We start from the raw sequence: 18353 nt of genomic DNA, 5'->3' as shown, positions 1-18353 counted from the left end.
AAGGGCAGAGCCCAGCCAGTGTTCCTCCTCCTCCTCATGTCCCCTCTCCCAGGTCCCCATCAAGGGTCAGCCCTGTGGCTCAGCTCTTCACACTCACAGCCACCCTCATCCCAGCCACCCTCAGTAACATTCATTAGGTGCAGATGCAGACCAGCAACAGCAAGGATGCTCTGCAAACACATGGCATAAAAATAAAGATAGTCCATTCCTCCAGGGTCTTGAAGTGTGAGTGTAGGCCAGGAGACAGCAGATGGACGCAGGCACATGCAGAGGCAGTGCTGGTCAGTGCTACAGGCAGCTGCTTGCCAGACTGGCCCCAGTTCAGGAAAGTGAAGTGCTGCCACATGTGCAAAGCTGTGCAGACATCAAAAACACACTGCTTTTCCTCCCTCTCTCTCTCAACAAGCTTAGGAGTTGCCAGGATGAGAAGGCGGTAAGAAGTGGTCAAGTGGGAGCAGGATGTTTAATCTAAGAGTTTACTGTAATCAGTGGGCTGTCATCTCTCTCTATCTGCTTTCAGCAGCTCTGTCCAAACAGTGGACATAGTGACACAGATTTTTGTGGATTCAGCACAGTAATTGCCTCCAATTATAATTTCTGATGTGATTCAAGGAAGAAAATGCTGTATTCTTCTTTATTCCTGCAGTCATTGGCTAATGAAACATGCCACAGATATTTATAGAACTGACATTGTAAATAGCATTTGCATTTGGTGCCTTTGAGTTATTTAGTGTGACAGTGCTTTCACCAGGAGGGTTTTTTCATTCTGAAAGGGAAAGGTTCTCTTTGGAGCTGTTTCGTCCCATCACCTTGGCAGTTTGTGTTGGATGGAGCAGCTCTGTGGGCAGTTGTGATAATTTAGTGACAAAGTGTTGGATGTACAGGGATTAGCTGAGCGTTGTGGAGGTTTTGGGGCTGTGTCACAGACAGTTTACAGGATTCTCTGAGACAATGTTTGAGTTACAGTGAAGATGAATAGAGAGGTGGGCAATCATCAGAGCACTTCATGGCACAAAGCAAAATAACCGCCAGCCTGCCTTCCCTAGGAAACCCATTGTGTAAATATTTGGGTAGAAGCCTCCAAAGGAGATTTAAAGTCTTGTGATAAAGGTAACTAAAACATCCTTTCCTTGAGAAAAACAGCTGCAATTCAGAAGATCCCATGAGTAACCATGAGGCAGATTTCCTTTCTGTAGCATCTCTGTATTAGAGTAAACAACCGTATATGTCAGGAATTGCTGTCAGTGGTGGACCTCAAGATGTTTTGCAAAGGTCAGGATCAGATTTTCTGTCCTCAAGGTAGGCAGAAGCCAAGGAGCAGAGAAAGAATGCATGCCTTGTGTACAGTCAGCCCTCCTGCAGGCTGCTCCAGCTCCTCAGCCACACTGACACATTGCTTCAGGTCTTCATGTGCCTTAAAAGCAGTATCTGTGTTTGGGTATTGAAGATATATTATCTTTACATATTCACATGTATAAATGACAGAGCTTCTTAAAAGCACTCATGCTCAGTTCTTCAAGCTCTTTGGGGGGTCATGCTGCATGAGTAGGCACTAAAAGAAGTGGCAGATTTTCAGAATAAAAATGTGAGTTGCTGAGCTGTTTTGGGTGGGGAAAAAATGTGTTCTGCATTTTGGCGCAAATTTTCCATCTGAGCTTGTGTTAAGTGTGGTCCATGAGATGATCATGGCCCATATTCACACCCTGCCCGTGCAGCTTGCTGCCATATGGGTGAACTGTTAGCACTCAGGAGCGTGTAACACACTCCCACCTCTTCACATGTCTTGAGAAGCTTTGGAAATCTGAGGGATTGCTGTGGATACAGCATCCTGGCAGAGCTGCAGCTGAGTGAGCAGCAGTGATAGCCATGGAACCCCTCTAGGAGCTGCCTCACCTCACTTGAGATGTTTGAGTGTTCCCTCTGTCTTTGAGCATCAAGCGCATCTCAGCTGTTAGGCTGAACTTGGCTTTTTGATTTCTGGAGTTAGGGAAGAGGGATCTTGACCTCCAGAAGGAAAGTGGGGAACTGTGTTGGTACCAGAAATCTCACTGAGCTCACTGTGAAAACCACAACTGTACTCCCCCGTTTCCCTGCCACATCGAGTGTCCCCCTCTTCGTCAGGAAGTCTGCTCAACAATTGTTTCTTGTGCCTTTGCTGGGATTTTGCTTTTTCAAGGTGAAGGAAAAGTTATGCCTTCGTGCCTCTTTAGTTCAAATTCCTCTTAGCTTAGTTCTCCCCCATCCTTCTCTGGGTAAGAGTCTTGGGAAGGGAGAACCTCAATTCAGTCCTGTGGTCTCCCTCCTTCCATCCAAACTTTCAGCTCATTTTGGTGACCTCCTGCTCCCATTCATGAGGCTTTGGTGTTGATTTCCCTTCTCTGATTGCTCAGGGAAGCAGAAAGCATTCCCTGGCTGGTTTTGCAGGAGCCAGCCCCAGCCCCATGCACAGCAGAGCAGCAGATAGTGCAGAGCAGCCAATTTGCACAGTGTCAGAGGCAGCATCTTTTACCCAGACAGGCTGTGCTAAATCAGGGCCTTCTTGCTGTGCTTTGAAATGCTCCCGTTCCTTGCTCTGACGAACCAGCAGAGTTTGTATTGATCCAACAATGCAAAAAAGCACATAATGTGGGCTTCAGACACCTGGTGGAATAATAAAGCAGAAAGGAGGGAGGGCAGGACCATCATATTTTAACTTGTATCAAGTAGGAAGCCTGTCTCTACCTTCTTTTCTTTTCTCTTGGAAAGCACTGCTCATTTCTAAGGCAAATGAAAAGCCCCATGGCTGGGGGAAGGAAATGCTGCAGCAGATCTCCAACCTATGGACCTGCTGAGCTTCAAGGGATGTTCATGAAAGGCCTTTCAATTAGTCAACCATCATGTGCTGCATTTCAGAGCTTTGCTTTATTCAGATATTTATTCATGTTCCCAGCTGTTTGCATTTGGGATTTCTTTTAGCAGTGAAAGCACTAAGGGGTTATGAAACTCCGGGCTGGAAAAGTACAGAGAGCTAAAGAAGCTCCATAGTGCTTTGCTGAAACACTACAGCACAAAGTCAGACATCTCAGAAAATGTTCCCTCTTCCCCCTTTCACCTGCTTTTATTCATATTTCAACTTTGTTATAGCCAATGGAGCACAACACACGAAAGCAGGACTGTGTTCCATCCCTACCATTGCCACAATGAACTCACTGCTTTATCTCTTGCCTTGGGTAAACTCATATTAAAGCTGGAATATCACTGCATGTTCCTCATCTTGGAGATGCAGTGGATATGTGACAGTAAGAGGATGAGGGAGATGTCAACGCACAGCTCAGGCACTCGGAGTTTTATCTGCTGGGGAAGCCCAGTGAAGGAAGCTTGTGGTTCTTCTTGCCTGTGTGAACATGACCCACACAACTCTTCCAAGCAGGAAAAACCATTGCAAAGCCCTTCTGTGAGCCTCTGGCATATTTTTACAACTGAGCTGAAAGCTGTTTAATAGTGAAAAATCTCGCTCACCAAGTAATAGACCTTAGGAGAAGCTATTTTTTGCATAACATTTCTTACTGGAGGAAATTCTCGTAAGACAATTTATTGCCATGGCGGTAACTGGTTGACATTTATGAGAAGCCTTGTTTTACAAGGCTTTCCTTTAGCTGCAGTGCCAGGGTTCCAGTTGTGCTGATGGAAGAAGAGAAGGAAGGTGATGTTATTTTGTGTGCAGGATAGAGATGCATTGATGTGAATAACAAAAAGGGGTGAATAACAAAAATTCTGTGTGAACCACATGGGATTGTGTCTTCCAGAATTGTAAATTGTGGATTAGTTGAAGGGAAAAGCTCATTTTGACAGAATTTTTCTCATAATAAACTTTGCCTCTTCAATGGCCAGCTTAAGGTTCAACAGAGTTGTTGGAATTCTTGAATCTCTATTTTGTGGAAGGGGCTGGGTAAGACTCACTTCAGTCTGATACCAGGAAAGGGAGAGATGGATGTGGGATGGAGCTGTCAAGAGGGAGGACAGAAGCACCCAGAAGAGGCTGATGGGCTCCTGTGCTGAGAGATAGCAGGATGAGGATGATGGTGCTGGAGATGGCTGAGGTTGCAGATCCTGTGGCAATGGCCACACAGTGCCTGGAATCCTGAATGGGCAAAGCTGATGGTGGAGCAACCACCACTGCCTCCTGCATGCCAGCACATCCAGCCCCATCAGTCATAGGGGCAGCTGATTTTTAACCCGCAGAGCTGAAGCAAAAAGCTGAGCTGTCCTCAGTTAACCCCCCAAGCACAGTTCCCACTCTCTGCAAGGCAGCTTTGTGTCAGGGGCTCAGCTTGGCACTGGTGGGAAGAGGTGATGGATGAGGGCAGGAATGCCCAGGATGCTGCAGCACTTTTGTCTCCAGCAGCCTGTGACCCCCTCCCACCCAGATCCTGTGGACTCTGCTCCCTTCTGGTGATACTTTAGACTTGGTGATACTTGCCATGGCAAGCAATATTATTAAATTGAGCTGGGGATCCATGCAAAGCACAGGAAGGTGCCTTGGCTGCAGCTGGTGGGTCCCTGGGGGGCTAAGCTGAGTTGTGGGGCTGCTCTGGGTCTGTGCCAACGTGGGTCCAGGTGTGCATGAGCATTGTAGGGTGCGCCCACACTGGGGGGCTGCCTGTGTGCTGCCTAAGTCCTGCTGAGAAAGGGATTTCCAAGAGCCAAAGAGGCTTAAGGCTGCCCATATCCCATTAATATAGTGGGATTGTGCCTGTCTCTGAAGGGCTTTGTGGGACTGAGCTGGGATCTGTAACTCTGCAGAGCAAAGTTGCTCGTCGCTCACGGTGCTCTGTGCAAGAGAGGGCTTGATGCTCCATAGAGGAGTTCCTCAGACCACAGCCCATTTATTTCTTAGGACCCCAATCCATGGACCTTGGAAATCTCATATAAGCCTTGTACACATAATAGTTTCAATGATATTATTTGTTAACTCTTGTAATAAACTGCTGGTGTGGAAGCACCTTGGACCAGTACAGCAATGTCAGAAGTGGCTCCTGTGGTACATCCTAAATAGGATACTCCAAGTAGGACAAGCCCATTTCAGGATTCAGGGCCAAGCAAGCCCCTGGTGCCACTCCAGGGAGCAGCATCAGCACAGCCAGGGAGGAGCCTGGCCCCACAGTCCCTGTGGCCTGGCTGGATCTCTGCTGGTGAGGGGCTTGGGGAAGCTTGCCTGGATGTCTCCTCTGCCAGCCAAGCCAGCTGCAGAGCTGGAGGCCTCAATGTGAAACATCAGGGCCCCTGTGCTGCAAACCTGCCCCCACTGTGCACACTGGAGCACCCTCCTCCTCCTGGCAGCTGCATCCCAGCAGGCACCAAACACCACTCCGTGACAGCTCCCAGGGTGGCTTCTCTTTTTCTCCTTCCAGCCTTTTCTTTACCCTGGTGCCAAAAGAAGGGGGATTAATTTAAAAAGGAAGGAGTAAACACAAACCAAAAGGACTGCACTGAATGAAAGGCTCCAAGTTGTGCTGGGGGAAGCCAGCAGCCACATGCTCAGCTGTGACTCCAGACACCCTGACACGTGTTCCTCTTCTCCCTTGCAGATGACAGAGGGTCGCAGATGCCAAGTGCACCTCCTTGATGACAGGAAGCTGGAGCTCCTTGTTCAGGTAGGAACTGCACATTTCATCTTTTGATAGTTTGCTAGAGCCGTGGGTTTTCACCAGGGTGGGGATAGTAAAGGGTTTTCAGCTCGTTTTTTCAGCAGCCTCACGCTGTGGTTGCCTGCAGAGCTCAGGGAAGCTGCAGTAGGGCTGCCTGGGAAGGATCTGCAGAGGCATATCTGTGGGAAGGACTAATTGAAGACATATTTTTACTTTATGCTGTGCCAAAACTGTCCCAGTCCCTGCCAATGAGATAGAAAAGCACCTCTGGTCATTTTTGACACTGTTATTATATCTCTTAACTATGTTTTTGAGGCACTGCTTAGCTATGAGAAATGCCTTGCATCTGCTTAAAATACCTCCAGTTCTCTGCTTGCCATCCTAAATTGCTGGGCTGCACATCAGAGGGGATTGTGCCCATGCTCTGTGAGTGTGGTTGGCAGCAGAAGATGCTGTGGTGGTCATGCCACAGGCAGGGATTTCTTGTAGGCTCATGTGTCAAACACAAATATGTATTAAAATTAGTCCATGTTCCATCTGCCTTATTTTTTACTTTAAATAAAAAGAAGGAAGGCTGGAAACAATGAGAGTCTGGTGGTGGATTTGTCAGGAATGGCTGGTGAAAGCTGTAGCATCCTACACTTTCCTGACAATTTTGGCTCCTGTCTCAGAGATCCCCAACGGGTTAACAGCAAGAATTAGAAGAATGTCTTTCCTTTTACAAAGGCTTCCACAGGCAGCCACAGGCAGCCAAAGCAGCAGGAAATGAAACTTCCCATAGCACCCAAATGCCCTGGCTACAGCTGATAAGATGTGAGGGGGGGCAGGATCCTGCCCAGCACCTGAATGGGGATGGCTGGAGGGGACTTGAATCACAGGAAACACGTTCAGCCTCACGTTCTGGAAAGTTGCTTAAAAATACCATTACAAAACTGTTAATGGGTAATGTTTTTACAGTCATCTAGGAGGTGAAATCCCTCAGCTGCCCCTGACACACAGAGTGTTCAGAGAGTGCCTGGATAACCATGAGTCAGGCCAGTGGTGGAAGGAGAACAGCTAAATGAGGATGACTAATTAAAACAAAACACCATACCAATGGTCTCTGCATAGGCTGCACCAGGTTCTCTGATGCTCTGCAGCTGGCTGGGGGGGAAGTTTAGTCACCTTCATCACTAGGACACAGCACTTGGCTTCCTGTGTCATCTAAATGCCTTTTCTAATTTTTCTTAGTTCAATTAAAAATTAAAAGGGACTATTGGAGAACAGCTCTGCTAAAGCACTGCTCGGTATATTAATAATCACAGCTTAAAATATACTGCAGGAAATCTATGAGAGCTGCCCTGGCTAACCTACTTATTTGGGGTTTGATCAATGACACTAAAAAACCACAGGAGGATGACAGCCAAGGAGGCTGGTCTGGGAAAACGTGTCCACTTCCAAGGCAGCAGGAATGATGCCACGTGATATCATGTTTTTCTAAGTGTTTGATCACACCTTCAGTGGAATTCCTTGTAATCAATAGAGGAAGCAAATTGCTCTGTAAATCACACTAACTAGTTTGCAAGTGACCCATGGTTGAATTTTATTAGTACAACAAATTGTTTTGCTGTTTTCAAGTAATGTGTGAATGGGGGAAGCTGGGAGGGTGATGATGAAAAATTCATGCCCAGAAAAAGCAGTAACCTCTGTTGCATGCAGTACTCAGATCTCTGAGCTCCCCCATGCCCCCATTTATACAGGAGTATCCACTGAGGCATCTCAGATGCTTTTCTGGCCTAATGACAATGCTGTTAGGCAGCTTCTAGTCAGGGTGAAATCGCTTTTGGGTGGAGCAGATGAAGAGGAAGGTGGATGTTTTGGACTTGAGGATGTCTCCAGTATTGATTCTCTTTGCAGACATGGGCACAGCACTTTGGTTTGCCTGCCTGTAAAGCACAGGCAAAGCCACCAGTGTTGGGTGGTTCTGGAGCTGCTCCACTCAGCAGAAGTGGACTGAGGTTACCCAAAGAGATGAGCAGCTCTTTGTCCCAGTGGGCTCAGCTCCCTCAGGGAGCAGCATGCACTCTGCTAGGGGAAATCTCACCAGCTGACCCATATTGTTTGTATCTTATCGTGAGATTTCAGATAAAAATTGTTTTGTAAGTTCTGAGCACCGTTGTTTTTATTAGTGTTACCTAATCTTGTAGCTGAATGGAACTAGAAGCTGTAAATAAAGTGTTCATCCAAGCCCAAGCTTCTGGCTGTCACTTCAAAGCTGTGGTTTTCTGTGGGTGTCTTACCATGGGCTGGAACACTGGGCTGGTTTGCTGGGTTTTATCATGAAAGAGCTTAGTTGGGCCTCAAGATCTAGACCTGCATTGGCTTGAATTGCTCAGGAGTCTGTCCCTTAAATTCTCATGTGAAATTTCCTCCTTTACACCAACCTCAACCTTTCTTGAAAGCTTTTCCATTCCTGTGAAAGTTTAGGAAAGAGTGCTAGTAATCAGTAAATTTGATTTCTCTCCACAGGTGAGATCAAAATAACAGCCTAACATGGGTCTGGCTTTACATTGCCTTTCAGGGCTTGTGTGTGTGATATCAGGTGCTCTGCCTGGAGGAGGGTTCAGGGATCCTGCTGCTGTATTTTCATAGAATCACAGAAAGGTTTGGGTTGGAAGGGATCTTAAAGACAATCTAGCTTCACTCCCCCTGCCATGGGCACGGCCACCTTTCACTAGAACTGAGTAAAGAATTTCTTCCTAACACCTAATCTAAATCCCTCCCTTTTTTTAGTTTAAAACAATGCCCCCTTTTCCCATCTCTATCTGCCCATGGAAAAAGTAACTCTCCCTCTTTTTAATAATCCTCCTTTAAGTACTGGAGGGTTGCAGTGGGGTCTCCCTGGACTCTTCTCTTTTCCAGGCTGAACAACCCCAGCTCTCTTTTCTTCATGGGAGATATGCTCCAGCCCTCTGTTCATCTTTGGGGTACTCCTCTTTGGTGTAGAGAAAAAGCAGCAGAAGAAGCTGGGTCTGATTGAAGGAGAGAGCTGAGTGCAGCTCCCTCAAAGGGATGCAGAAGATCTTGAAAAAGCTTTGGCCAGTGACTCTGGGGAGATGAAATTTCCTATCCTGCCTGAAGTGCTGCTGGGCAAAGCCAGATGCATCTGGGAACAATCAGGGTGTTTGCAAAAAGCAATGTGTTAAGCAAATGTGCTCCCTTTTTGTCTGTGGATTAGCTGTGATCAGACATGGGGGTTCATGAATCTGTCGTTTGGAACATATCAATTGGTGGGTAATGAGGGCCAGGCTGCAGGAGGACAGGGAGGGGAATTGGTGCTTCTGCTCACAGGAGTCAGCAGTGGCTCAGTGTGACAGCTCTGCCAGGCCAGACTGAAATGTTTCAACACCACGAATTCCCTCCCAAAACTGCAAAAAACCCTCTGACAGGCCACACAGCTATTGCCAGTTGGACCCACCAGGCACATAGGTTTTATTTGCATTACTGTCCCCCAAAAGTGAGATTTTGGCCCAGAGGCAGCATTTATAACCCCTTCTGTGAATCTTGGCTTGCTCCAGTGTTGGCACATAATGCAAGGCTTGGGGTTACCATCATCAGGAAAGAGATCCTGGCTTCACTCAAACAAAGGGTCCTGACTGAAATCTTGTCCTCCCAAGTCAAGCAGCTGCAGAGTGGTGCAGCAGCAGCTAAGGAAAAGCAGAAACAGAGGATTTGTGGATAAAAGAGAACCCTCCCCAATGTGTTTTGTCAGATAAATGCTGAAATTTAGAAGGGCTAATCATAAACAGAGACAGAGGAGGATCATATGGAAATCTCTTCCTGAGGGTCTGAAACTCAAAGGCTGTTTGACTTGGGATTAGGCAGAAGAGTTGCATTTGGTGTGTGTTTCATTTGATAAATGCCTGTTGAAGATCTGGGGTGTGTGGCAAGTTTATACAGCATGGTTTTTTGGACAGTTTTTTTTTTTCTGATCAGGAACAGAGTGTGGCTCCTTGGATCTTAAAATCTGGGGGTTTTTTTCCTGTTTCTGTTTGATGCATGTTTAGTTTCTAGCCCAGTTATTTTTATTTAAAATGTTTCGCTTTATCCAGCTAATCTTTTTCAGTGAGCAAGTTCATTTTCATACTTCTGAAAAATGGATTTCCTCCATTCCCCACTCACAGCCTCCCTATCAGTTATATTATTTCCCAGTGACCATGTATCATTTGCCTGCTGCACATGAAAGGTTTGTGTTGCTTTATTTAAAGACTTTTGTGTAATTGGCAATTCCTTCCTTTCCATGTGGGTTTTTTATAAACATGGCTTTTTTTTTTTTTCTGGGATGGCTGAATCAGGCAGCCTGGCTTGATCCTGGCTCCTGCACTGGCTGTGCCTGTTATCTGACAGCAGCTCAGGCAACTGTCATCCACAAGTGTTAAGCCTCTTAATTCTTTCTCTCTGGAGGAGCTGTTGCAGAAATGGAGCTCATCTGAGGCTTGTAGCAGAGCTGTCTGTGGGGTCTGAAAGCTCTGCAATTTCATTGTGGGAAATAACTGGGCAATTTGTATCTGACCTCCTTCCCAGGAAGCACTAAGACAGGGAGAGACAGGGGGTCAGCACAACCTGTAGGTATTTTGATGATTAACCACCTCTATCTCCATGTGGACATTTCTTGAGTAACTCTTCCTGCAGCATTTCCATCTCCCAGCTGCCATGCAGGTGCATGCAGAAGCACAGTGACACCTGTACATGCACAGCCAAAATTAACAGGATGCACTGAACATCCCTCTTAATCAGCTCTGCTCTGAGTGAGTGAGGAGTCTTTCAGGAGCCCAGGATTTGTTTGCAGTGTGCCTGCCTGGTGCAGCATCTCATGCCCAGGAGCCTCCTCCAAGCCAGACTGGGAGACACTGGAGCTGTGAGCTGGCAGAGTGCCCTGTGGGCTGCTAACTCACTGCCACATGGGTGGCTGTCACCTTGTCACCAGTGTGGCTATCCCAAGGGGGATGCTCAGTTTGGAGTTCAGTTTTGGTGTCCCTCACTCCTCTGGGATCAGCCCCACTGGCACCAGCCTGAGGCTCACTGTCCTGGGGAAGCAATGGCACCTTTTGAGAGCAATAGCACCATTAATTATGACTGGAGGGACAAATAAAACAGTCTGCTCTCCCTCCCAAGAATCTGTTGGAGTTTTTGCAGTATTTTCAGTACTTCTCATGATCAAGAAATTGCAATCCATGGGGCTTTTCCTACTTCCTCACTTCTATATGCCAGTGAGCAGGGTGGTTACCTGGGCTGGTAGAGAAACTGCCATCACCTTTAGGTGGTGCTGAGGCTGGCACCTGCCTACATCAGGAGGAGCTGCCTAACTTTGGATACAGGCTTTGCATGAGGACCAGCAGTATATCCCATCCTCAGTGTGGATAAACAAGCCCCAGGATGGCTTCAGTCTCCCCAGGGAAGCCACAATAATTGCAGAAGAATGGGGTCCAGTCCTGCTCCACTGCCAGAACTGGGGATCCTTTTGGGAACATCAGCTCCAGGGCTGATGCAGAAATGCAGCCCTGACCGTAAATGGAGATGTTTGGGTGCCAGCAGCTGTCCTTGCCATGCAGGAGAGGCAGCTCCAGGCCTGCAGAGCACCAGGCTCTGCTCCAGAGGCATTTTTAACCACCCCGTGGAAGGCAGTAGCAGCCAGTGCTGGCCTGGGGGTGAGCACAGGGGTGAGTATTGCCCTGCCACCCCACTGCCCTCCCTACACCCTTGCAGGAGCTGCCCAGTGAATATATTCTTGGAGTTGTCTATAGGGCATGTCCTGCTGGGCATGGAGAGCTGGCATGGGCTCAGTGATGCCCTTGGTGAGTGCCCAAGGAAAGATCCCTGCATCTCCTCTTCTCACCCAGCCTCTCCATGCCTGCAGTGAAGCAGCTGGAAAATGTTCCTTCATACAAGGGCTCAGAAGTGACTTGATCACTGTCCTCTGAGTGGCTCTGAAGGTTATGGGGTGATGTGTCTCTCCTCTCCAAAATAAAAAAAAATAAAAATTAAAAAAAAAAAAAAAAAAAAAACAAAAAAACAAAAAAAAAAAAAAAAAAAAAAAAAAAAAAAAGTGTTTTCTGTAGGGCAGACAAACAACTGGAGACCAGGCTGAACTTGAGTGGAGTTTTATACTAGGACTGGCAGGATCCAGTCCTTCACAGTGAGAAAATGTGAAAACATTGAATTTGAATCATAATTTCAAATTAATTTGAGCTGAAGGGGGCTCAAATATGCCTTCTAGAAAGACCTTATTTTTTCCAAATTGCAGTGTTAGGACTGTGGTTTCTTTCAGAAATAAATCCTGATTTACTACAGCAAGAGTGAGACTGTAAACCAGCCCAGCAAGTATTTACAGAATTGCAAATGGGATGTTTTAACATTTTTGGCATTAAAAATTATGGAAGTCCAAAGCTTTGGATGAACTCAGAAGGATCCTGCCAAGCAGTGTCTGAAGTGGGATTTATATCACTGGGACAAAGCACAGAATTGCCCCCTTCCCAGCCTGTGGCTCAAGGGAAATGAGGAGTGTGAAGCCACTCTCTTGACAGGAGAGATTTATCCTGCTCGTTGTGTGCCTCCCAGGCTCCTGTTTGAAACTTCTGATCATCCTGAGCACAGCTGCAAACTGCAAATACATGGCTGGGCTTGGTCACCATGGGATGGGGAGAGATGGAGGAGAGATTGCTGTACCAAAAGGGAGGTGGGACCCCAGAACTGAACAGAACAGAACAGAACAATTCATGTCTGTGCTCTCACTGAGCAACCAGTGAACCACGAGCTAAGAGCTCTTCTGCTGAAAAGTTCTCTGTTTACCAAAAAAATACACATTTGGTGTTGCTCCAAAGTGAATGTGGTGCTAGGAGCATTCCCACCAGCCCACCTCCTGCAGACACACTTTCTGTACAATACCTACATGTTGTCTTACACCAGGTAAATGGATAAATGAAAAATGGACCAGGAGAGCCAGGTGTGCTACCAAATCCATCCTTCCAGCCTCCAAGGGGTGCCTCTGTTGAACTGCTCTGCAGAGCCTCTCCAATTCCCTCAAAAAGCATCCACCACTGCCATCCATGGCTTACAGAACTTCTAGTGTCAGACTGCAGAGCTGTATCTCAGGGGTTCAGTTCTCAGCTTAGGCTCCAGCAAACCCAGAAGTCAAACCTGGAGGGGAGAGCGTTTGCTGGGAAATGGAAATTGAAGAGAACAGGGGCAGAAAATAAAAAAAAAATTGGTGTCTAGAGCTGGGGAGTTCAGCTTAAGAGCCAGAGGGATCTCAGGCAGGGTGAAGGTGGCAAAGCAGATAATCTCAAGGTTGCCCTTGATTGTGAGGGCAGAACTGAAAAGATTTCGGACAGGAGGCAGAATCAGCATCTCAGAGGGAAATCCTGAGCTGGGCTCAGATTCAGGGGTGAAGAGCCTGTGCTCTGCACCCTGGCTTGGCTCCATTAAGAACAAGAGTGGTGCTGGTCCAGGCTCAGCAGCTCTGTCACGATCCTTCCTTACGAACAGGTTTCGTGATGGTTCATGGGTTGATCTCAGAGTGCAAAAAACACCAACACAGCACAGGGGGTTGCAATGATAATCAAAACAAATGTGCCTTTATTGAATAACCACAGCAAAATGTGCTGGAGAGGAATTGGGGGAAAAGGGAAAAATAAGGAAAAAGAGGGAGGAAGAGAAGGGAAAGTATATAGTTACCAAACGTAGAACGGCGAAGTCCTTTGATGTCCAGCCAATGGAGTTCACCAGGTCATGTCCAGGGAGATCTCAGGGTTGCAGTTCATCCACAGTCTTACATTCTTTTTTGATGGGGGAAGGGGTGAATCTTGAAACCGAATCAGTTGTATTTTTGGGGAAAAATAATGGTATTTGGAGAAGGGTACACACTGTCCATGTTCTCAGCAGTGGGCGAGAGCCATTGTCTTCTTGGCCTACTGCTCACACCGGCATCATCCATCTTGCTTTGGTCAGCTTGCCTCCCCCACACACCTTCCCCGGGCTGGGGGTTTCAGTCTCAGTCCTTGGAAAGAGTCAGGGGGGGCTTTTCACATAGGGGTTTCATGTCTTGGTTTTTGATGGAGAGGCTTCTTACATCTCAGTCTGTCTGTCATGGTGGTTGTAAAACAGGTGAGGAGTCGTCTGTGAGGGATCACCCAAATCTCAGGAGAAGTCCAGCCAGGCCAAGAGGTGGGACAACTTCCAAGGCTATTGTTGCAAAAAAGACAAGGTGCCCCCTTCTTCTTTCATTGGGTTTAGTGTAGCATACAGCAAACACACCTGTGAACAACAGCTTAGCAATGCTCTCAGGTTTCGGGACCCTTGGCATGTAACTTTCTTCTACAGAGCCAGAAGATTCAGACAAGGGTCTTTTCTTCAGCAGTCCCCAATGACGATTGTGAGACAGATGAGGGAAACTTCGGACAGAGTCTCAGCAGCTCCCAGGTGTGCTGCATGCTCCAAACTCCCCAGAGCTCACCGTGGGTGAGAATGGACACAACCCCCATGCTTACAAATGGTATTCAAGGGATGGAGCTGCCAGAGGAGAACATTGCAGCGAGGCAGGCTGTGCAGAGCAAGCTGGCAGGTCGTGCACATCAGTGAGGGTCACAGGGAGCAGGATTTGAAGAGGTCAAGTAGGGTGCACAGCTGCAGGCAGGGATCAAGAGCGAGCCCAAACAGGGAACATGGAGAGCCTCCAAGGGGATCTGCCGTGCACCGAAGGTCAATCTGGTCAAGCAGCTCTAGAGAAAGCAAAGCTGTGTCTGGGAAAAGCTGGACTGGAAATTAATGAAACCCAGCAGGGATGGTTCAGCCTGTCCAGATTTGTTCCTCAGCACAGGCAGGGGAGGAGCATCAGCAGAAGCTGGGACAGGTGGAAGCAGGGGGCAATAGCTTCTGGGAGCAAAGTGTCCCTGAGATTGTGGAGGGTCAGTGTCCTGGTTTAGGACAAATTTGGGAGAAAACCTCCAAAAGGGGGCCACTCCAGAAAGCAAACCCACACAGCTGCTCCCCGTAACTGGGAAGGATTCCTCAGAGAGAAGTGGAAAGAACCTGTTTATTTAACAGGCACAGCACCCCCAACACACAAAATGAACAATACTGGATGACACCACTCTGTCACTGCTCTGAAAAAGATGACAAATTCAGAAAGTCTCTCTGGGGGTGGTCGCTCTGTTCTCAGTCCCTCCGGCTCTGGGGCAGCTGCTGCCCAGAGTAGGCCCCGCTAGGCCACAGGGTGCAAACTCTCCGTGTTCCCAGGTCCCAGTCCGGAGCAGGCTCGAGTGGTTCAAAAACAAGGAAAGGAAAAACAGTCCAGGAAAAATTTGGACTGTTTAGCTAAACTAACTAATGAGCAGAAGCAAAAAGCAAGAGCAAAGCAGAAGCAAGAGCAAAGCAAAAAGGCAAAAGCAGCACCATGTACTGCCTTGTCTGTGTGTCCCACCAGCCATGGGGGAGTGGCTGATAACAAAACAAAACTTTCACTCTTCAGAGCCAGTCCTGAAGGCACAGAACATAATATCCAGCATAAACAGAGCAACAACTGGGGATACAAGCATCATAATGTCACCCTGGGACAGTCAGGAGTGACCTTGCCGACAGCAGAGGTACTTGTGTGTCCTGAGGAGGTTAGCTGGGGGGGGGGATGCTTTCCTGGTACAGCAGTGCTGCACATCCCCTCATTTTGAGCTGCCTGGTGGCTTCTGAGCAGTGCTGAGAGCTGGTTTTACCCCATGTACTGAGAGCTAGTTTTACCCCGTGTGCCCTTGGACCCCTGTAACTGAGCCCTGCACAGGTGCCACGTGAGGAGCCTCAGGAGAAAGACTCCCACAGCAAAGTCCTTCCAGCCTCAGGAGAAAATGAACTGGGAATGGCAATCATTGCCCTCCACAGAGGGAAATGAGGGTGTGATTTCCAAAGGCCTGCGTAATCAATACCCCTATTATCAGTCTTCCAGAGTAAATTGCATTTAAACTAATACAGGCTGGGGAGCTATCCGTGAGCTGTCAGGAGAGAGATAAGCTGAAGACACATGTTTATTCATATTGCATATGCTGAGAGCTGAATGTTCTTTACAGCTGGCTAAATGCGGATGAAGATATTCAGTATGTTTTGCAGTTCTTCTGCTAAAATTTGTCAAAAACCCTTAATTTTGAGCACACCTGGAACTTTTCAAAATCACGGGGGGTGGGGAGGGAAGGGGCTGATGAAAATCGCACTAAAACATCTGGTGAAGGAAGAAAGCTGTTTCCTTTCCTGTGAGGTAACTCCTGAAGCTTTGCAGAGCATTGGCATCAGCAGTTTGTCCTGCTGACCTCTCACCACATACACCAACACAGGAATGGCACATCGAACATCTAATGGGTCCATTACAGAGAAAACATCTCATTCACAGTTACTTGGGAGAAATTCAAAAAATCACTATTGTTTCTGCCAGGCTCAGCTGCTCCATGGCTTCAGTGGAGCTTTTGTTCAGCCTGGACCAACCTGCCAGTGTCCAGCAGTGGCTGTGAAGCATGTCATTGTATTCCATGAGATGCTGCTCCAGCCATGGACCAGCCAGTGTCACCCAGCCTTGCTTCCCCCACCCAGGAGCAACTGCAGGGTCTGCCCAGCTGTGAGGCACCAGCAAGCTCAACAGAGGAAGTAAATTTGGTTTAGCAGCAGGACAACGAGGCTGAAATTCACAGTGCTCCTCCTACTCTCTGCTACTGCTCCTTCATGGTGGAGTAGCCCTTGTGTTGGTGCCACATCCCATCCCTCACCTCCAGCCTGGCTTGTCCGATGTGTGCCACAGCAGGCAGTGGTGAGATTCACGTCTTTTCACTTAAGGCACAAACAATGTGGGTGTCTGTGCCTGAGCCACACTTTTAGAGCTGGTGGAGGGATGAGGGCACTTGTAGGGCACAGCTGAGCTCATCCTAAAAGGGATCATCTGAAATGAGTCGTGCCCCTTTGTCTCCTCAGCTGCAAAAGCTCTGTACAATCAGCTGTCTCATAGGTGTTCACACTGTGGGTGATTATACCAGTCCTGTTCTGGCTCCAGCTGCTCCTTTCATGTCCTCCTGGCTGGACAAGAAACCCAAGTAGTAAATTCAGGTGAGAAAGTGCTAAACATGGCACAGGATAAAAGCTGTCTCCTGGAAGATGGTGGAAATAGAAAATTATTTTTTTTATAGCATGGTCTGAGCAAGCAATTTTAAAAAATAATAACAGATGTACTGGAGATGATTCCAGGAGATACTGAACCATCTAGAGGAGTGTAGCTCAGGAGAAATGATGAACAAGGCAGCAGAGCAGATTTGCTTTCCTGCAAAGGTGAAAAATGTGCATTTCCAATTGGAGCTAGCATTTCAGGATGGAACATTTCCCCTTATTGCTGCCATCAGGCTTTGCAGCACAAATGCTAGGTTGATAGTGAATGGGTGAGCGGCTTGATTGTCTAAGCTGCGTTACTCAGCTTATAGAAAATTGTTTTCTATTCCCTTTCCTTTTCAGCCTCAATGGATGCAACTTAGACAAAAGATCTCAACTTTCAACCAAAAGGCAATTCCTTCAGCATGACACAGTGAGAGCTTTGGCCATAAGTGAGGCTCCTGGGCTCAGGGGCATTGCACATAATGAGCAAAAAGGGTCTTAACTGTCTCACTAGGAAATAATTTCCTTTTCCTTTCCCTTGCTGCAGGTAACCCAAAGCAGCAGCTGGCCATGGCTGCATGGTGTCAGGTGGGAACAGTTTGCCTGCAGCAATGGATTCAGGCCAGGTGGTTTAGAGCAGCTCAGGTGTGCTTACACAGACACAGGTTTGAGCATCACACCTGGCAATGACACTAAGCAAAGCAAAGAGGAGCTGGTGCTGGCACCATGGTGCTGCCAGCAAAGGCTGCTGGGGCTGGTTCAGCCCACAGGTACAGGAGACACCTGCAACCACACTGAGGGGGCAGGAGGCTTGGGATGGGCAGCACAGGCGTGCAAGGAGGCCATGCTGCCCTTCCTGAGGGACACCTGATGTTCCCCAGCCCTGAATACCCCACCTCTCCCCCTACAGTCCCAATCCATTCCCTCTGCTTTTGTCCAGGAGTGTGTTTTTTTAGGACCATTCTCTCTGGAAATAATGCAAAATGCCTCAAGTGATAGCACAAATCTCCAATCCCCAAACCTTGCTGTATTCCCAGTGTGGCTCATTGCTTTATTTTGGAGAAGTGCCTACTTATGGGGAAGCTCTGGGCTCTGTGAAGTCGAAATGGATTTGTCTCTGTCTTTGGTGGATTATTTCCCCCAAGGGCTGCAGTAGCTGCTGACAGCAGCACAGCCTGAGCTGGGTGCCTGGAGGAGGAGTGAGGCAGTCACTGTGAGCACAGAAAGCCTGCCTGTGGCACTTGTGTCGGCCACAATACTGGATATCATCAGGAAAACCATCAGCTTTTCTAATTTTCAGGACAGAGGAGATGGCTCTTGGCTTATAATTGGGTCATGCTGTAAAAAAACCTGCACTGGCTCATCATGAGCAGCAAGATGTACCCATTGTCCCCTTGCATTCCTGCCCTGACCTCTCCCAAAGAGGCAATCCTTTTGGATGAGAGGTTGTTCACAAAGATAGGATATCTTTTACTTTCCCATCTCTCTGCACTCAGACATGGCTCATTACAATTATGTTTGAATTAAAACTCTCCTGTTATTACCTTTGCTGGGAAACTGCCCACATTTGGGGAG

The 18353-nt window shown here is 47.7% G+C and overlaps 1 protein-coding gene across 1 annotated transcript in view; it reads left to right on the top strand.

Moving 5' to 3' along the window:
• The window catches only part of FRMD4A (FERM domain containing 4A), a 218259-nt gene that overhangs the window by 81255 nt on the left and 118651 nt on the right, over positions 1-18353 (top strand). The window contains exon 2 of the mRNA XM_059472090.1: positions 5568-5633. Coding sequence (XP_059328073.1) covers positions 5568-5633 — 66 coding nt within the window. The remainder of the gene's footprint in view (positions 1-5567; positions 5634-18353) is intronic.

The sequence above is a fragment of the Ammospiza nelsoni genome, chromosome 5 (assembly GCF_027579445.1).
Source record: "Ammospiza nelsoni isolate bAmmNel1 chromosome 5, bAmmNel1.pri, whole genome shotgun sequence".
In the NCBI taxonomy this organism is placed as follows: domain Eukaryota; kingdom Metazoa; phylum Chordata; class Aves; order Passeriformes; family Passerellidae; genus Ammospiza; species Ammospiza nelsoni.
The sequence above is the reverse complement of the archived record's forward strand: the minus strand, read 5'-3'. Positions and strand labels throughout refer to the sequence as shown.